This window comes from Dromiciops gliroides, chromosome 5, assembly GCF_019393635.1.
Source record: "Dromiciops gliroides isolate mDroGli1 chromosome 5, mDroGli1.pri, whole genome shotgun sequence".
Classification (NCBI taxonomy): Eukaryota; Metazoa; Chordata; class Mammalia; order Microbiotheria; family Microbiotheriidae; genus Dromiciops; species Dromiciops gliroides.
In genome coordinates, this window is record NC_057865.1 from 19664796 (window position 1) to 19686182 (window position 21387).

Below are 21387 nucleotides of genomic sequence, written 5' to 3' on the forward strand. Positions count from 1 at the left end.
TCTATCCATCCATTTATCCATCTATCATCTACCTATCTATCTATTCATCTATCCACTTATCTATCCATCCATCTGTCCATTTATCATTTATCTATCCATCTATCCACATATCTAATCATCTATCCAGCTATTTCTCCATCTCTCTTCTACAACCTTTCCTGTGTGTCCTGGACACCTTTCTTAGCAGTCTAGTGAAACCCATGGACCCTTCACAGAATCATGTTTTTATTTTTTTTTATTAGTGAGGCAATTGGGGTTAAGTGACTTGCCCAGGGTCACACAGCTAGTAAGTGTTAAGTGTCTGAGGCGGGATTTGAACTCAGATACTCCTAACTCCAGGGCCAGTGCTCTATCCACTGTGCCACCTAGCTTCCCCGAGAATCATGTTTTTAAATAAATGATGTTGGGGGCAGCTAGGTGGCACAGTGGATAAAGTGCAGGCCCTGGGTTCAGGAGGACCTGAGTTCAAATCTGGCCTCAGACACTTGACACTTACTAGTTGTGTGACCCTGGGCAAGTCACTGAACCCTCATTGCCCTGCAAAAACAAAACAAAACCCCAAAATAAATTAATTAAAATTTTAAAAATGATGTCAGTCTTAGATTTCAAATATTAATCTTGGAGTTCTGTAATTTAGTTCTCTCCTGAATTGCTATGATGATCCCTTTTCAAAAGTCTGATGACAGACTTAGTTGTTCCTCTCTTTTATAATCCCTCACATTTATAGAGAACTTGTAGGTTTTCAAAGCCCTTTATCTCATCTGATCCTCACAGCTCTTGTGGGAGAGGTGCTTTTATTCTCTTTTGACAAATGAGGAAAATGAGGCCAAGAGAGAGGTAGCATGACTTGTCCAAGGTCACATGGCTAAGAAGGACCTGAGGCAAGATTTAAACTCAAGTGTTCCTAACTCCAAGTGCAGTGCTCCAACCACTGCTGCACCAAACTGCCTTAAGACCCAGGAAGTAACCTTGAGTATTCTTATTAGTAATATTTCAGCCATTGCCTACATTATTTGACCCCATAGTCCCATCTCCATTACTGCCCAGAGTATTTCATTTGCAAAAGAATAGTCCAACCGTTCCCACCTCAGTTTTTAAAGTGGTTCTGCAGTGAACCCAAAAGAACATGAGTCTGTTTGGAAGAGTGCTCTCTGCCCAATGCAAATTCATTTGACTGGCCAAGCCCTCAGAGAGACTTGAAGTCTCTGTGTTGTGGCCAGGAAAGGACTAAGTTCAGAGATTTGACTTGGCCATAGCACTAAATAGCAGCATGTTCTTGGTCATGTAGGATCATGGCATTTAGAGTTGGAAGTGACTTTAGAGAGCATGTAATCAGACCCCCTCATTTTGCAGAAGAAACTGAGGCCCACAGAGGAGAATTGGCTTGCTCCAGATCCCACGGCTTATTATGTGATAGAAGCACACAGCATCGGTGTGTCCTTCCACAGGTTCATAAGAGACAAGGGGCTTCCTCTGCTTACTTAGTAATGGGGTGGAAGGGAAGCCAACTTCTGATCTAGAACAGAATGCTGAAATTCTCCCTGAAAAACAACAGGTGATATTTAGGTGATATTTAACTTTGCAAAGTGCCCTCCCTCTGCCTCCTTGGAGTCTCACAAAACAACCCCGTAAGGGAGGAACTAATGATACTACAAATAGCCTTATTTTACAAATGAAGAAAATGAGACTCAATGAAATGATTTGCCCAGGGTCACCCAGCCAGAGTGTCAGAGGCTGGATTTGAATCCCGGGCTTCTGACTCTCAAGTGCAGTCTTCACTACATCAGTTAATTAGGAATAGCCAATTAGGAGAGGTGGATGTATTGGGGCCTATTCTCCAAAGTTGCTTCTTTTCAGTGATGGGCTTCAGAGGCGCTGCCCAAGTCAATCAATAGATGAAATTGCTTAGTCTGAGCTATTTCAGTAACAGTCATTGACCATCTGGCCTTGCTGGGCTTTCAAATCCAACAGCCCGAGTAAGTGTTTATGGCTTTTATGGAGCAAGCCATAGTCAGGCACCAAAATCCAATCAGGAAACAGCTAATGGTCCTGTGAGATGGGAGAACTGGGGGTAAGAAAGAAGCGTGCTCAGAAAAACAACAACAACAACAAAACACAACCATATATTCTTAGGATCCTGAAAGTGGGACCAGAGTATATGAGGAGGGTTAGAGGGGACCTCAGAGGCCATCCAGCCCAACAGAGACATGAAAAGATTCTTAGCAGAGGAAGGGGGAGACTGGAGCCCACCAAGCTATTAGAGCTATACGCTGATTACTGTGGGGCTTGTGCGGGGAGGCTGTGTGAAATCGAGGCTATCCAAGTAATATTCATTATTACCCTGAGTGCTTATTTGGGACCCTCATTGTGGAGACCCAGACACAAGCTACACAAGCTACGATTTCCCAAAGGCAATTATCAGTCGGGGTAAAAAACAAACCAGAGCTGGGATGAGCCTTACCTCTATTCCGCATGTCATGCGTGTATGTAACTGCATGTCCTAACCCCTCCAAAGCTCCTTGTGCACAGGGACCCTAATTTTGCTTTCTCTTGGACACCCACTGCTTAGCATATAGTAAGCCCTTAATGAATGCTTGTTGATTGACATCACCTCAAGAACAAACCTATCCTGAGCTTGGGATGCTGGGTTCCAGATTGCACTTGGAAATAGGAAAGGCACAGATAATTCCTTATGGAAAGTAGACACTGGCTTCTGAGCTGTTTAATGGGGGGGGGGGGGGGGGAGGGCGGGGAGCGGAAGACATCACAGTAGGTCCAGAAGCCCGAAGACCCACTTCTCGGACTGTTAAAAATGGATTGCCCCTGAGGAATGCCTCTCCCCCCCTCCCCCATCCCTGCCCCTAAATGTTTTCATTGAGTGCGTTAAAGGGAAGACAACTTTAAACCTCCGGTGCTAAAGGATGGGGGTGGGGTGGGGGTGGGGAGAACCCCAAGCCTTTATCCCATGAAGATTAAAAACAATCCTCAGGTTCTAAGCCTGGGGATAATTGGATGCAGCCTCGTTCTGGGGGGGGGGGGGGACCAGCAGGAGTCAGTTGTGTTTTGCTGGGGGGGGGTGGCGACCGCCGAGAGCTTCGAGGTGCTCCTGGGGGAGCGCGTGTCTCCCGGGGTGGGGGGACTTCGGGCTGCTTCCCACCACCCCCTCGGGCTAGCACAGCACATTCATGTGCGCTATTGTTTTAGGCACCAGCCTGCTTTAAGAAGCAGCCCCGGGGGAGTTGCCGGATTCAGCTGCTGAAGAGGAGGGCCCCCCAGCCCAGCCCACCCGGGCTCGGAGGGAGGGCCCCCCGGCCCAGCCCAGCCCATCACATCTCGAGCCCGGCGCAGCGCAGCTGGGGCCAGTCACATGCCCTGGGGCTCTCCTCCCGAAAGGGCCGCCCTCCCGCAGCTGCCGGTCCTTCGCTGGGTGTCGGACATGCGGCGCAGCTGGCCCGACGTGCCGGCTCTCCGGGGCTCCCGGGATGCCAGCCGACGGCTGGGCGATGGCCGGCCCGGGCTCCCCCAGGAGCTGTGGCCTGAGGCCGAGGCCGCGTGCCCGCTGGCCCGCCGCAGAGCCTCGCCGGGCCGGAAGCAGTGGCAGGAGCTCCTTGCCATGGCCTTGGCGGGCCAGGTAGGGGCCAAGGGCGTCTGGCTCGGGCCCCCGCTCAATCTCTTTGCCTATTCGCAGATTTCTTCTCTGGTCCGAAGAGCTGCCCTAACGCAGAATGACAACCATTGCAACTATGAAAAGACCCACAACTTCAAGGTAAGGAAACTGACTTTGGATGGATTTCCTGGGGGCAAGAAATGAAGGGAGATGGGTGGGGGCGTAGGGTGGGATGGGATGGGCAGGGAGGGAGCAGGGAGCGTTGGATGAACTTGTCAACTTGGTGCTTACGAGGCTTGTCTTTGAAGTGAAGAGATCTGTTTCACAGACCCCAGTCGGGTTACAATGTGTTGAAGCCAAAAGGGAAATAAATATATTGGGAACCGAAGCATTCTGGTTCTCTTCTCCCCTCTGCCACTTTGTGACCTTGGGCAAGTCACTTCTTCAGAGGTCTCAGTGTGTGCGTTTGTGTGTACGCTCTGATACTTCTGTTTTCTGTCAGATAAAACAGCTTCAGAGACATCTAAATGGTTTGAATTTAATTGCGGCATCATCATGGTTAAAGACAGCATTTCTATAGCTCTTTAAGCCTTTTACATATGTTATGGCCTTTGGTCTTCACAACTACCCTGTAAGATAGTTTCTATCATATTGCTGGTTGACACATGAGGAAACTGAGGCTGAGAAAGTTGGTGAAGTGACTTGCCAAGTGTCACATACCTAATTAGTATCTAAAAGAAAATTTGAGCTCTGGTCTGAGTCCAAGCCCAGTTTCCTATTGGCAGCTGGAGAGGGTTTATATTTTCTGGAGAATTGATGACTTTAACATCTGACTGTCAGTTTCCCTATTTGTAAAATGGATTGGTGACTGTCAAAACCTTGACCAGTTCTTGACCTTTATAGGAGATGAAATCCGATGGAGAAAGCTCCTCCATCAAAATCCATTTGTAGAGGCTGTATATTCTAGTGGAGAGTCAGCCATGGAGGTGCAGGGTACAAAGACTTGGCTTTATCATCTTAGGCAAAGCACTAACTTGTCAGTGTGCCAGGAAACTCCCTGAGACTGTTAAAAGAGAGCTGTCAATGTGCATTGGTGGAGGGAATCTCCACAATGGAAGTTGCCCACACCAATGAGCTCGTAGGTTTGGATTTATTTAAAAGGTCATTCGTCTCTCTTATGCCAGTCTCTATTTTAAGGAAGTAAAATATGAAGGATCTGTCACATTTCAGGATCCTTGTAGCAAACCTAGAAGACTTTTCTTCCCTTGGTGGGAGAGGAGATGGGGAATAGAGACAGAACCTGGGAGTTGCTTGGTTAACTCCTAGTAAGGAACTTTCTCTAGCCTTCAGGTCAACATCTTCCCTTCAAGGGAGAGTCTGGGGCACTTGGCCAGGCTCAGGAAGACATTCCAGGTCAGAGGAAGGATAAGAACAAAAGCCGTCCTATTTCTGAGACCACTGTACCACACTGCCTCATCTCTCCCAAAGAGGGAAAGCTAGACATGCCCATTGAATGTGAAAGGAAAATACTCACCTAATGCTCCAGGTTTGGTCATTATTTCCCTTTGGTTGTGAAGGGCATCATTTCTGTGATCTTTGTAACTGTCAAAACACATGAATGGCCAGAAGTTAAAACTGCCCGGGGAGACCCCTAAAATCCTGCTCAGTTCAAAGAGAAACCCTGAGCAGACAGTTGGTCACATGGAGGGAACGGGGTGAAAATTGGGTGGGAGAAAACCTCGATATTTTTCTCCTGTGTGTTTATAAGAGACTAGGGAAATTACTGTCATCACAATTCCAGACGTGGCAGTTTAAAAAGCTGTTTACCCTCTGGAAATCACAGTCTGAACTTTTGGCCCTCTCAGCTAATGGCAGGGATCTCTTAGTGAAGAGCATTGGGGGTCTACAATTGGGAGATGTGAGTTCAAATCCTGGCTCTCCTCTTTAGGAAGAAGGTCTCATTATGCCCATTTTACAGATGAGGAAACAGTTGCTCACAGAGACTCAGTGGCATGCTGGAAAGAGGTTTTGAGCCTAAGTCCTTCTTGATCTCAGGTCCTTTGTTTCCCCAGGGCAGCCAGTTTCTCTTGGCCTTTGTTCCCTCTGAGGTAAAGTCAGTAAATTGGGCTTGATGTCTGAGTTTCCTTCCAATCTTAAATCTAAGACCCTAGGATCCACTGAGGGTGGCGCAATGGTTAGAACACTGGACTTACAATCAGGAAGACATGTTCATAAGTTGAATCTCAGATACTTAATAACTGTAAGACCCTGGGCAAGTCACTTAACCCTGTTTGCCTCAGTTTCCTCATCTGTAAAATGAGCTGGAGAAGGAAATGGCAAATGACTCCAGTATCTCTGCCAAGAAAACCTCAAATTCAGGGTCATGAAGAGTTGGACAGGAATGAAATGACTGAACAAGAATCCCTTCCCAGAAAGGTTGGGCTTACTCTAAAGGATGCTCATGCCAAGTTTCCTTGTTGAGAATGTTGTGGAGAGTAGAGAGAGGATGGGTAAAGGGGATTCATGAGAGCAGAGCAGAGTGCTAGAGTTTAGAAGTTGGAAGGAATGGAGATAAGGAAAGGAAGAAAAGGGAGAACAGAGAATGATTTGCCCTATTTCTGACTCTCTCCTCATGCCTTAGGGCTCATAATGCAAGTCACTGTCTGAACGACAAAACCCCTTGTCAAAAATGACAAGGGAAATTGTTTCACTGTTGACCACAGATCATCTACAGGAGCCACGTGCACCCATTACAGCCATGTGCGGGTTTTGTTGGTCCATGCTCCATGAATGGAAAGCATGCACAGTCCTGGTTACTGGGCTACTGTTCTGCTTCTAAAGGATGTGTTTTTGTAAGTTTATGCTACTGCTGTAGTCTATGAATTAATTGCTATTACTGTGGTTTTTAATTCATTAGTTGCTATTGTACCAGTTTGGGCAGTACACATTTATTATTAGTTAATATTACATATACCCGTAAAGGATTAACTGAGCGGCAGTTAGCACAGGAAGAGTGGGCACCCAAAGAGCAAGGTCCTGCTGTGGCCAAGGGTTAGCATCATTCAATTCCAATGGTTGACATGACTTGAGGATCATCTACATTAAAATGAGCTGATGACATCGAGAAGACTATAAAAGACCCTCCCTGAAGGGCAAAGCCAGATCCAGTATCTAGGTGTGGTTTGATCCCATCAATCCTTCACTGAGCCAGACCGAAGAGTCTGTCTCCATCTCTTTTGTTCTTCTGGGTTTGCCCCAGGCAAAATCGGAAGTTCCTCAAGAACTGCACTTTCTGGAGTGTGTGTGGGGAGGGCTGAAACTGATCTCTGGGCCCCCCAAGAAATCCATTATTAATAACTAAATAATTATTTTCTCACAAGGATTAAGAATTTAGCAGCTAGGTGGCTCAGTGGATCCTGGGTCTGAAGTCAAGAAGACCTGAGTTTAAATCTGACCTCAGACCCTCATTTTACCCTATTGGTCTCAGTTTCCCAATCTGTCAAATGAGCTGGAGAAGGACATGGCAAACCACTCTAGTATCTTTGCCAGGAAAACCCCAAATAGACTCACAGAGTTGGATGTGACTGAACAACAGCATTAAGTTTAGTCATCCACAGAACTCAGAAGCTCTGTTGGGATTCTTGTTTCTTCTTTCCCTTCTGATCAGAGATGGGTTGAATTCTTGGGACAAAGAGCCTACTTGTATGATCATGGACTTGCTTTATTTCTCTAAGACCTCAGTTTCCTCATCTGTAGAATGAAAGGGCTGATTCCTTGTAGCTCTAACCCTAAGCTCCCTCCCTCTCCCCATCTTCCCTACTTTCTATTTTTGTTCTTATTAAATCTCAGCCTTTTAAAGGAAAATAAGTGTTTTCTTGTGCTTTTGACAGAAAAAAATACCATTTTAATGGGGGTCTCATGACTGGGAGGCTGGATCTTCTTTGACTCATGCATTCTTTTTCTTTCCTCCTCAAAATTCCTCAGACTTTCAGATGCATTTGGAACCGTGCCCTCCCATTCTCCATGCCTGCACAGAACAGCTACTGTGCTCTGCAGCTTACTTAGCCTTTGTTTAACAAATCCACTCACTGCTGTGGGTGGATCCTTTCTGAAAACTAACTAATCTTTAAAAAAAAAAAATTAGGCTCTGAGAGCCATGATGAATTTTAAGGCTTTTTTTTTTTTGAAGTAAGCTAGATGGTTCCTTTACCCACCCCACCCCTCCCCAATAGATGAAATGAAATATTTATCATTAGAAAATGAAGATGATTTAGAAAATGTTCTTTAACTCTTGATCTGCTATCCCTGTTCTGTATGATAACATCTTTTGAGAGGATAATTAGGAAAAAAAATTAAGACAGTTTGATTTTTTTTTTAAAGAGTGGATAAATATAATAATTGGAGTGTCTTCTTTGAGATGCAGCCACCCCATAATAGGTACTGGAGATAGCTGATCCTGGCTCTGTGGTGGTGTCTCAGGCCATTGTCCATGAGAACACATGTTTATCATACTCTATTCTGAGTAATTCTCCTCTCCCCGGCCCCCCAGCCCCAATCCACTCTCTGCTGCAAACCACAGACTAGCCTTAACTTGGAAACTCAGGACATTTTTGGATAAACATTCCAAAAGGCACATTATCCTATAAATAGAAGAGAGAATTTTCTGTTAGAAACCCCTGACCTGGAAGAGAGAACAGAACGCTCATCAAAGGGGGTCTCTGACATCTCTATGTACTTTGGATCACAAATCTCGAGTGTGTATATATATTTTAAAAATAGATTTTTAACCCTCTCAGACTTTATTCAGAGAGGCAGCCTTGATGGGGTTCTGGAGCTGGAGTCAGGATGAACTGAGTTCAGATCAGGCACTCACTGTGTAAAGATGGCTAAAGGCATTTAATTTTCTGAGCTGCAGACATCTTTAAGACCCACCTCCTAAGTTATGGACAAGTTGTGATCAAACCACGAATCCTTAATGTGTTGACATACATTTTCTTCAATTCAGCTAATGTTTAATAAGTACTTAACTATGTCCAAGGGGCTTTACCACACACAGGGAATACAAAGTTAAAATTAACACACACCCCTGAGCCCAAGGATCTTACATTCTATGGGAGGGTGAGCTTGTTCAGCATCCGAGGAGTCCAAACCATGCCCCCAAAGGAATCCCCACCATCACACATCCCTGGCCTCAAAGCTCTCTGAAGCAGTACACTTCACTTTTGAACAGCTCTAATGGTCTGGAAGGGGCAGCTCAGTGGTGCCATAGTGCACAGAACACTGGTCCTAGAGTCAGTAAGACTCATCTTTACTAGTTCAAATCCCACCTCAGTCACTTACTAGCTGTGTGACCCTGTACAAGGCACTGCACCCTGTTTGCCTCAGTTTCCTCATCTGTAAAAGGAGCTGGAGAAAGAAATGGCAAACCACTCCAGTATCTTTGCCAAGAAAACTCCAAATGGGGTCACGGAGACTCAGACAACTGAAATGACTGAACAGCAACAACAACAAAATTGTCTAAACCCAAATTGGCCCCTTTGCAATTCCCCATGGTGTTCCTGGTTCTATCTTCTGGGGCCAAGGAGAGCAATCCTAATGCTTCTTCATCAGGACAGTCTTCTGGATATGTAAGCACACGATCAGACCCCTCCTGAGTCTTTTCTTTTCTAGGCTAAATGTGTGCAAACAGCACAAGGGTTCCTCAGAAGGCATGGACTCAAGGCCCTTCACAGAGAAGGCTCCTCTCAACACTCCTCAGCAAAGCATGGCTTAAAGAGTTGAACCCACCATTCCAGACTCTCACCCCCTTATTCCTACAAGCTGTGAGACTTCAGATGACCTTAGTTTTTCCCCCTACGACTGCTGACTCATTGAGCTGACAGTCCACTAAAACCTTCAAATCTTTTTCATAATTGTTACCTAACCATGTCTCCCCTCCATCTAGTATTTGTGAAGGTGATTTTTTTTGTAGCCAAAGACAAGACTTATATTTATCCCTACTGCATTTCAGCTTATGAGATTCAACTCAGTGGTCCTTACTCTGTTATCTATAAATGTGGTGAGCACTGATAAAAACGTTAAAGGTCATGGGGCCTGGTGCTGATCCCTGGGGCATTCCACCGGAGCCCTCTTGCCATGCTGAACACTGAGAAGGTAATAACTGACTTTTGAATCTGGCCAACCAACCAGCTCCAGAGTCATCTGATTGTTTTAACCTCTAAATGGGATGTCTCCATATTCTTCACAAGAATAATATCATATACTTGATTTGAAGCTCTACTAAAATCCAGGCAAACTGTATCCTAGCATTCTCTCATCTACCACTAGTAATCCTGTCCAGAAAGGAAATGGGGGTTAGCCTGGCACAAAGCCCTGCTGACACTTGGCAACCTTGGCTTCCTTTTCTGGATATTCACCAGCCATCTCATTAATGACTGTTCTAGAATCTCCCAGGATTCAAAGCCAAGCTCACTGGCTTGTAACTTGTAGAGTCTGTTCTTTTCTCCTTTTAAGAAAGTCATGATCTGTTCCTATTTCCAATCTTGTAGTACCTTTCCTATTTCCCATATCCTATTAGCCATTTTCTTTTTCTTGTTTTCCTGTTTGAATTTCATTCTCCTTGGCAGAGAAAAAAAAAAAAGCATTGGCAATCTTTGTATTCTCTTTTTGATCAGTTACAACCAACCCATCCACCCCAAGAAAAAATCTGGTCCCTTTTGTGTTCTTCCTTTTTTTCCCAATAAAGCTAAGAAGGCCCCTTGGGTTGGATTTAACTCCTTCAGCAGCTCCAGCTCATCCTCGCATTATTTTTACAGGACCTGCCCTGCTCTTCAAATCACCCTCAATAGCTGGTCTTGCTCCTTCTGCATATTTCTTTTCTAAACTAGTTGATGAGTAGCCTGTGCATCCATCTCAGCCTCTTTAGAAAAAAATCTAATTTTTCCTTCCCATTGAAATAGTTCCTTTTTATCTTTGGAATTGGAATAGGTGACAGACCAAATCACTTTGGTTTCTCCCTCCTACTTTCACCCAAATATTCTTCATGAAGCTTGGCATGAGGCAGCTAGATGGTGTAGTAAATGGATCTGAAATCAGGAAGACCTTCGTTCAAATCTAACCTCAGACGCTCATCAGCTGTGTGACCCTGGGCAAATAACTTTACCACTTTACCTGCTGTTTGCAATAATAGCATCTTCTTCCTAAGGTAGTTGTGAGGATCAAATTAGATAGTATTTTTAAAGCATTTAGCATGGTGCCTGGCACTGAGTAGGTGCTTTATAAATGCTTAGGCCCTTCTCCCTTCATGCTTCCCACTTTAGTTTCAGGGGTTTTACCCCATGTATATACCTTCCTAGTATACTTTTCCTGTTTCTTTTTTTTCTTTTTTGGGGGGCAGGGCAATGAGGGTTAAGTGACTTGCCCAGGGTCACACAGCTACTAAGTGTCAAGTGTCTGAGGCCAGATTTGAACTCAGGTCCTCCTGAATCCAGGGCTGGTGCTTTATCCACTGTGCCACCTAACTGCCCTGCCTGTTTCTTTTTTTCTTTTTTTTTTTTTTTTGTGGAGCAATGAGGGTTAAGTGACTTGCCCAGGGTCACACAGCTAGTAAGTGTCAAGTGTCTGTGGCCGGATTTGAACTCAGGTCCTCCTGAATCCAGGGCTGGTGCTTTATCCACTGTGCCACCTAGCTGCCCTGCCTATTTCTTTTAAATAAAGTACACTCTTATTAAAAGAGTGAGGTATGGTGGTATGGGATGTAGAGTTTTGTCAGGAAGTAATGAGGAATGAATTGGGCCAGGTAGAAGGGAGTTGGATTAGGGATGATCCAGCTTTGGATTTTATCCTGGAGTCACTAGAGAGTGCTTACCCCACATGCTAGAGGTGTTTAAGCAGGAGAGTAACATGATATCTAGGTATTTGAGGAAGATTCTTCTAGAGCAGATGTGTGGGGAGGGTAAAAGAGACAAGACATAAGGGGACCGGTTAGGAAGTGGATGGAAGGAAAAGTTGCCTGTTTCTGCACTTTCTTGGGTAGAATAGAAAGGCTTTATTTGTTTTCTAAGCTTTGGAGGGCTACCCATTCATTAAGAAAGCATCTTTCTTAAATCTTAGAAAGAGAATGTGGTAGAAAGGAGAGTGCTGGACCCCACGAGGATGTGGGTGTTCAGGTACTAGCCTGGCCACTTGGGACCTGTATTCCCTCTGTGGCCATCCCTAAAATGAGGGGGTTGCACTGGGTGACCTTTGTGTTCTCTCCTGGCTCCAAAGAGATGAATTACTGCTCAACTTGCCTGTCTGGTAGAATAGGCTATTTGGCTTCTCCTAGTTATTTTGGTGGTGGCATGAGGCGACACCCAAGTTATCTGTTTTGAAAGCAATGATCATAGACTCATGACATGTGACCTTAGAGGCCATTCAGCCAGCACCTTGGTTTGTTGAATGAGGGGTCAAGTGGCACACAAATGTAGTAGAAGAGATGCAATTTGAACCCAGGACCTCCAACCCCAAATCTAAGGCTCTTCTACACTCGCCTGCCTCTTGCAGAATTCAGGATATTTGGTTTTATCTAGGCAATGAAAATTCCAGAATTGGGCAAAAATTGAGTCCCTGGAATGAGGGAGGGGAAGTGGAAATGGAAAGGACATGCATGAGAACTTTCAAAGGGAAAAATCAATGTGATTTGCTAAAGTAGAAAGCATTAAAGATGGCATGAAGGCATCCATGATGTAAAGATCGTAGAGCCTTCCACAGGAACAGTAAGGTTGGGAAGGGGGGCTACTTTGTAGGAGGACAGATGTCAAGTATGACTCATTAAACCAAAGCTCCCATGGGAGGCGTCCATCTACCTGCCACTGAACAAGAAAGGCTCGAGCATTCTTTGCTTCAGCATCTCCACTGAGGGAAAACTCCATCCTGGGATAACTATCCCTGGTAGACATTTTTTCCCTCCCTTGGGCTGCCCCTTTCCTAGCTCTGCCTTTGGGGGTCAAACAGAATACATTGACTCCCTCCTCTAGATCCCACTTAAAGAGAGCAACCATGGCCACACTTGAAGAGAAGACCAAGTCTACTCTTCTCCCTGCTCAACATACCCAGGCCCCAAGTGGCCTGACATCCAAGCCCTTCCTCTGAAAATCACCAAGTTATCATACCCCTTCCTAAAATGTCCTCCAGACCCCCATGATAGCACAGGTCCAGTCATACTCTGCTGGGGACGGTCATCTCTCTTTGGATGCTGCTGCTCCAACAATGGCTTGAGGTCTTGTTTTCCTTCATGGTTGCTCTGGTGTCCTAGTGACCAGTCTTGCACTTGACATTCACTAAAACCCAAAGATTCGTTTTGGATGAATATGGAACCAAGTCTTCCCCATCTTGTATGGATGAAGCTGGTCCTTTGAGCTCAAGTGAAGACTTTTAGGTTTATCTCATCAAACTTCATCTCCTTAGATTGAGCCCATCATCCCAGGACCCGACTCTCTCTCTGTTTCCTTGTCATTCTCCAGATTTGAAAAGAATATCATCCATGTGCAGAGCATGGAGCCCTGGCTTTGGAGTCACCGAGACCTGAGTTTAAACACTTGGCTAGGTGACACTGAGCAAGTCACTTGATCTCTTAAACTTATCTGCAAAATAGAGGTAATAATAGAAGGGAACTGAATGAAATAATATATGTAAAGTGCTTTGTAAATCTTAAAGCACTATATAACTGCTAATTATTTTTATTATTATTACTACCATCAACATCCCAGTTATTAATAAAAACGTTTGAGCTCAGGTCCTCTTGAATCCAGGGCTGGTGCTTTATCCACTGTGCCACCTAGCTGTCCCTAGACTTTGTTTTTAAATGAGCCATGGCTAGGTATATTTCTATCCCTGTCCAAGAGCCCATCATTCCTGCGTTTTAATCCACAGTCTATAACTCCAAATCCCCAGGCAAACATGGCAGTGCACACCTATGATCCCAGCTTCCAGAGAGGCTGAGGCTGGTAGATTGCTTCAGTTTGGGAATTCTGACCTGACATAAGGTAAACCTATCCAGCATGAGCACAAAGACTCCCATTAATATATATGGTCATTCCCCAGTGAGAGGAGGAGGAGGAGAGTCAGATTGTTTTAGGAGGGGTGAAGGGGAGCAGGTGAAAGCTCCCGTGTTCATCAGTCCCAGGACTGGGCCATGAGTGACCACTTCACTTCTAGCTTGGGCTGGATGGGGAAGCTTTGCTGAAAGAGGGGGAAAGGGGAGAGAAAGAGGAAGAGAGGGAGACACAGAGAGACGAAGAAACGTACACATACCCCCAGAGAGAAATCCAAATCCTGTCTTAGCTGTTTGACCCTGGGCAAGTCACTTAACCCTGTTTGCCTCAGTTTCCTCATCTGCCAAATGAGGTAGAGAAGGAAATGACAAACCACGCCAGTATTTTTGCTGAGAAAACCCCACATGGAATCACAAAGAGTCCAATGGGACTGAAACAACTCAACAACAACAAGGTAGTGAAAAAGCTTTCCCTGACAAGTCTTTCCTTTCCTAAGTCTACACATGCCCTATCCTAACTTTTCATTGTTCCTAGTTCTGCCTTCTGGGGTTACCTGAAGCTTTGCAGGTAGCACCTGACAGGTTGTCTCGGGTAGGGACTGCTTACCATTCTGCAGACAAGCTCAAGACAACTTTGAACCCCCTTTGGTACAGTTAGCTTTGTAGCTTCTAAACTGTCCCTTCCCACTGAACACATGCACGCTGGGTCCCCCTTAACCATGTGCAGCAAGATACTACACACTACCTACACACACACACACACACACACACACACACACACACACACACACACACGCAGAGCCACTATATCTTTGAATCCAGGAAGATCTTTTATAAATGGTTGTCACAGTATTTTGCACACAGCAGATGCTTAATACATGTTTGTTGACTCATGGTAAAAAAATTATACTCTTTTCCTGATTTCTTGAACATAAGAAATAGATCAAACAAATATCACAAATCACAGACTCCAACCTTAGGTAGATAGCTGGTATTGTGGGCACTTTATGTATGTTATTGTTTTTTTCATCTGGACTTGATTTTCATTGGGCCCAGGGAACTCCCAATATGGAAACTCCCTCCACTGATACAGAATGGCACCCTTTCTGTAATGTATATTCTTACAGTGTTGCTCAGGGGCCTTTGAAGCTAAACTAAGGTAACCTAGAGGCAGACTTGAACCCAAAGCTTCAGAACTCTTAGACCGGTCTTCTCCTGACTTTGACATCTCTGTGTATGATGGTAGTGGTGGTAATTAATGACGATGGTGATGGTGATAACAATGGTGGTGGTGGTGAGGATGAAGATGAAGATGAAGATGTATAATCTATCTTTGTCTAGGACTTCAAAGTACATGGTAAATTCCTTCAGGGCAGAGACCATCTTTTGCCTTTGCACACACAATTCCTGGTACATTGTAAGTGTTTATTAAATAGTTAGTGGCTGAATGACAAAACTATTCTCATATATTTAAAGCTCACATCTAACTATTTTGTAGGTGAGAAATGAAGTTCTGAGGGCTTGTGACCGTACCCTGGTCAGCTACTAAGTGCCAAACAGATTGAATTTAAAACCCAGATCTTGCTGGACTCCAAGGCCATCGTGCTCTGCACTACCCTACAGTGTGTCTTTTTTTTTTTTTTTTTGGCGGAGCAATGAGGGTTAAATAACTTGCCCAGGGTCACACAGCTAGTGTCAGGTGTCTGAGGATAAATTTGAACTCAGGTCCTCCTGAATCCAGGGCCAATGCTTTATCCACTGTGCCACCTAGCTACTCCCTACAGTGTGTCTTTATTGTTTATTGGATTGGGGTTTTTTTTGGGGGGGAGGGTGCTTTATTTTGGTCCATATCTGTGATTTCATAAATTTAGGGAAACTTCCAAACTCACTCCACTGGTTACAGACCAGCAACCCACCTTAAGAGAGTCATGGGAGACTTTTAGAGGTTAAGCAATTTACCTACAATCCTTTGCTTCAGAGGCAAGCTTGACCTCTTGAGTTCCGGCTCTCTTTTATCAGTTGAATCTAAACTAGCCAGTGCTACTCTGTAGACAGACATTTAGCACAGTCTGTGCTAGGGCTCCTCACTCCCTGCTGCTAAATATACTATTGGTGATATTGACACTGGTTTATCCAAAGATGGTGGGGGGGGGGGGGTGTTAATGGAGGCTGTTTTTACAGAACCACAGGGTCCTGTAAAGGGAGTACATACACTTCTTTCCAAGTTCAGCAGATTTGAAGCTAATAGCATCCTGGTGATTTGGGACTGACCAGATTGAGTCCTACTCACTTGGCTCCTGTGAGTTCTTTGCAAAGCTTTCCAGACCAGTCCATTATGTTGTTTTTGAGTGGGCTGTCATTGTTGTGCTCTTTGTCTAAGGTATCTTATCTCTCACCACATCATCTTATCTCCTTGGCGTGGTTTAAGAATTCCAGGCTGACCCTGACCACAGGCTTTCTTATGATATTTGGGCAATTCAGGCTGTGATAGTCTTGGACCAACATTCTTCCTGTCTGGGGTATTTTCTTCCTGTCTAGGGTATTTTGGTTACAGCTCTTGAGTTTGCAAAATGTTCTTTCTCTGAAAACATGTTCAGGGGCAAAAAAATCAATAAACTTCAGAAGATGGAAAAAGTCGGTCAGTCGGGTTTTGAGGTGGGTTGTGACTGGTGAGAAGGCAGGGGCACCATGAACCTGCCTTCTCCCCCCAAATAAGGAGAAAGTTTTCTGGCTTTGAATATAAAACATTGTTTCTGGGGCTGCACAGAAATCAGAAACTCAATGGAGCTAAATGGGGACCACATTTCAGCCCTGGGAGAAGGGCATAAGGACACAAAAACCAGAGGTGCAAAGTCAGGTTCAGGTTTGACATCCTTTGTCCCTCCCCCTTCTGTTCTCAAGCTGCCTGTTTGGGTTTTTTTTTGTTTTTTGGGGGGCGGGGGGGGTGTTTTTTTGGTTTGGGTTTTTTTGGGTTTGTTTTGTTTTGTTTTTTCAGGGCAATGGGGGTTAAGTGGCTTGCCCAGAGTCACACAGCTAGTAAGTGTCAAGTGTCTGAGACCAGATTTGAACTCAGGTCCTCCTGAATCCAGGGCCAGTGCTCTATCCATTGCACCACCCAGCTGCCCTCTAGCTGCCTGGTTTTTAAAGGGTGTGTGTATATGTGTGGCACAGCTTTGAGGAGGTGGTTCTTGAGAGGAACCAGTGAAAATTGGATTTGGGGGCCTTCAAAAAATTGCAAAGAAACCGTATTAGAATTGAAAGGAAATTTTAGAAACCCTACTGGACTCCAAGGCCATCGTGCTCTGCACGAGAGAGGTGGTATGGTATAGTGGGTAGAGATATCAACCTCAAAACCTGGAACTTCTTTAAGCCATGATGCTGACCCATTTTTGGCTGTGTGACCCTGGGAAAGTCACTTACCTTTATACTGCTCCAGGCAGCTCTCTTAGACTAAGTTGCAGAGAAGGTACCAACCTATGTTGGTAGAAGGAGTTTCCTCACCTGAGAATTCTCTATATCAGTGAAATCTCAGGTCTAGCCCCTGTCCCTCTCTTCTCTAGCCTAGGATGGGGAGGTAGCATGGGACAGAGAAAGGACATTGGGTTTGGAGTCCAAAGACTTGGGACTTAGTTGCAGCATTGCTACATAGCACCCGGATGACTGCACAAGTTATTTAAACTCCCCAGGACTTATGTTCTCATTTTTTAAGTAAAAAGTTGGATTAGGTGACCTCTAAGGGACAACGCCCTCAACATTACAGCACCCTGGGACAAAGCTTATTTGCCCTGCCCTGGTTATGGCTCTGTAGGGAGTTAGGATTTCCTGGCAGTTAGCTCAGCACCTGCTAGAGTTAAGTTTTCTTGGCCCAACACTAAATACTATATTTTAATACTATATTTATTGGGGTTTCCAAGCAGAACAGTAACCTCAGTGCATTGATGGTAGAGATCTTTCTACTAGAAATGGGTATTCTGGTCAGTCAAATACTTTGTTCACATAATAGTTACAATAAAAAGGGCCAATGAATTAGAAAATCCTTTCCTGAAGTGATACCTCGATGGCTCCATGGATCCATGATGGTTATTAGTGTGGCTCCTTCCATCAGTGAGTTGGATAGGGGTCCCTTTGCTTAGGTCAAAGGCAGCCAGGTGGCCCAGTGGACCTGGAGACAAGGAAGTCCTGAGTTCAGATTTGGCCTCACTTTCTAGCTGGGTGACTGGGCAAATCACTCAACCTCTGTCTGCCTCAGTCTCCTCAACTATAAAATGGTGATAATAGCACCTACCTCCCAGAGTTGTTGTGAGGATCAAATGAAATATTTGTAAAGCACTACCTTAAAGTGCTGTCTTCATGTGAACTATTATTCTTATTAAAAACAACTAGATTATTACAGATCCAGACAATTCACCAAATCACAGATTCACAACTAGAAGGGAGCTCGCAGACGCAAATCCCTTCATTTTAAAGATGAGAAAGATTGGTCCCGGAGCAGTGAAGTCCCGTTCCAGGCCATGCAGTGGCAGGGACAGGCTTGAACTCAGGAGTTTTACATTGAAAGGCACGAAACGCTTGGTTTTCGTGGGGAATGATTTGTGAGCAGCCACTGCCATCCCTCTCCTCACCCAGGTAGGACTTCAGCAGACTAAATGTTGCGGGGAACAAGCAAGAAGAGCAGGGTGGTTGCTTTTGTGAGACAAAGCATGCATTATGGTGCATTATTATTATTTTGGAGGCTAGTGGCCTCTCCCTGAGGCCGCCCTAACTGACCATGGGCCCCAAAAGATGCAAAGGCCACACTCAAATATTTACTACACTCTTTAGTCAAGCTTTTAAACCTCCTATCATCACTGGGCCAGACTTTAAAAGGGCCTGTGGAATGTTTGGTGCCTTTGTTCTAATTGCTTCCAAATGCCCAACGATCATATACAAAATTTGCTTTTTTTTCTCCCTGGTATTCCTCTTTAGTGATAAAATCTGCCATTTTAGGCCCTTCGTGTTTTTCAAAGCACTTTACATTCATCATCCCAATTGAGCCTCACAACCCTCTGAGGTACATGCTTTATTCCCATTTTATAGAAGAGGAAATTGAGGCTCAGAGAGTTTCAGTGTCTTGCCCAAAAAATGATCTGAACGGAGGCATTCCTGACTCAGAATCTTCACATTCCTCATTAAAAGCCACTCTTGGCTACCACACGACCTGACAAGCTCAGTTTGTAGGTGCTCTGGGAGTGGGGATTAGGGGGACCAGCTAAGACCTTTGCTCCTTTTTCTGACAGTGTGATCCCCTGTGTAATCTTTGTTTCCATATACCCTTTACTCCGTGCCATGGTGGATCAGTAGTGAAGGGGTGGGGTGGTCCATGATATCTGAAACATCAAAATACCAAACCGCCCTTTGTCTGTGGTTCTGTTTCAAACTGAACTGTTGGGAAAAGTGACCCCCTGTAAGGGACAGGTCCTCTCGATAGTCCAGGATCCTTTTTTTTTTTTTTTTTTTTTTTAGTGAGGCAATTGGGGTTAAGTGACTTGCCTAGGGTCACACAGCTAGTAAGTGTTAAGTGTCTGAGGCTGGATTCGAACTCAGGTACTCCTGACTCCAGGGCCGGTGCTCTATCCACTGTGCCATCTAGCTGCCCCTAGGATCCTTTTGTTTTATAACTTTAAATTACTTCTTCCTTCTGTTAGACACTCCTCTCCCTCGCCCCCCCCCCCCCCCCTCAATTGCTCCAGGTTTTCTGATCTTTTTTTCCTTTTGGAATCACAGGTCCACACGTTCCGAGGACCACACTGGTGTGAATACTGTGCCAACTTCATGTGGGGACTCATCGCACAGGGCGTCAGGTGCTCAGGTAGTTCAGACCTCTAATTATCCTGTCCTAATTCTGTACACTGTGATAAACATATAAATGATGGGAGGGAGCATCTCCTGGACTCCTGGACTCTTTGACCTGGTCCAAGGAAAGGCTCCTTGTAGGTTACAGCACAGTAGAGCCCCTCTGGGGGGAGATCGCTAGGGGTGTTCTCCGGGGCAAGGGAGGAAGCTTTTTGTTGACTTGGTTTCTCTTTTCACTGAATAAACAAGAGTTTTGTAATTCACCCCTTTTTCTTCCCATAAAGAGCAGTAGCTTTGAAAAGTCCATGGAACCCCAAATGAATCAAGCACACACCTGTTTCCTTATAGTCATTCTCTTCCTTTCTCACCCCCTTCCCTCCCTCCCTAAGAATATGGCCCTGCTCTGTTCTTTCTGTCCTTGAATAGGTAACAGAACAAAATTCTGTGGCTCATTCTTGTGAGGCTCCAGAGCACCGTAATAATTCGTGGGTTTTTCCTGTTAATGAGGCAGGATAGCATAGTGGCTAGGGAACCTGATCTTGGAGGCAGAAAGATCTGGCAGAAAGATACCTGTCATCTGTCTGTGAGACCCTGGATGAATCCTCTAACCTCTCAGTACCCCTGAGAAACTCCCTAAAGCTTTAAGTTAGGGAAAAAAACGTTCAAACATGATTTAGTAGATGGGGCTTTTCCCCCCAGGGCAATGAGGGTTAAATGACTTGCCCAGGGTCACACAGCTAGTAAGTGTCAAGTGTCTGAGATTGGATTTGAACTCAGGTCCCGCCGAATCCAGGCCCGGTGCTTTATCCACTGCGCCACCTAGCTGCCCCAAGGAGGTTTTCTTACCAGGAGTTCCCTTCATCAGTGAAATCACAAATTTGGGTTTTAAAAATCCTTGTTGGTAGTTGCAGCAGAATAATCTTTGTCCTATTCTGTGGGACCCATATTTAGCATGTACACCTGAGGGCCCCCTACTTAGGGTAGGAGATATGGCTTTTTCCAGGACTAAAGTGTGTGTTTTTTTTTAATAAATATATTTCAGCAGTGATGTTGTTAAGCCGCATTGCCCAAGAGCAATTGCATCGATTTCTCCGTCTTTTAGGCAGAGGGGCCACTGATAAATGAAAGGTTAGAAGAAAGAAAACCATCACTTGGGCCCCATTCCCCCTCGCTGAAATGCTTTATTTATTTTTTTAATTTGGGCCCTGGTGGAGGGGCATTCCTTCTATATAGCACACGGAACTTGATGGGTTCCCATAAGTTCAATATTTTGTCTACCTCATATAAAACCTCCTCCCTTTAGAAAACATCAGCATTTGAGCTTCTGTAGACAGATAAGGGAAAGGCTTGTGGGAGAGCCGGAAACAATAAAGGCAGTGACCCAGTGAGAGCAGACCACACTTTACCCAAGGATCCCAAAGCTTCTTTTGGCATGGCTCCAAGCCAACCAAGGTGCTTTGGACCCTGTTGGCCAAATTCACTCTCACTAAGTAAATCTCTTCTTTAGCAAAATGGCATGAATGAGTCTTTGAGCTTCCTCCATCTTTATATAAAATTTGGGGTGAATAGTGGAGATAGAGACTTAGTCCTTGGGTGGAGGGGGAGGACCAAGGTAGTAAATTAAGACAAGAGGCATTTGGGGGTTAAAAGCTAAGCTACTTTAAAACACGGCAGTGTGATCAAGGATGCCCAGTAACACACTGACTGCTTCTGCCTACCCAGAAACAAAGAGATCTCACATCCCAGCCATGTTACAACCCCGTGAGGTCAGTGAGTCACATAATCCTGGAGTCTCACAGTTGGAAGAGTCTTCAGGAACCACCCACTCGGAGGATCATGGGTTTGGAGCTGGAAAGGGATGTAAAGGTCATTTAGTCCAACCCCATCATTTCAGAGAGGGAAAACCAAGCGAAGC

The 21387-nt window shown here is 45.0% G+C and overlaps 1 protein-coding gene across 1 annotated transcript in view; it reads left to right on the forward strand.

Moving 5' to 3' along the window:
* The window catches only part of CHN2 (chimerin 2), a 295322-nt gene that overhangs the window by 258969 nt on the left and 14966 nt on the right, over positions 1-21387 (forward strand). The window contains exons 7-8 of the mRNA XM_043966788.1: positions 3689-3766; positions 19404-19488. Coding sequence (XP_043822723.1) covers positions 3689-3766; positions 19404-19488 — 163 coding nt within the window. The remainder of the gene's footprint in view (positions 1-3688; positions 3767-19403; positions 19489-21387) is intronic.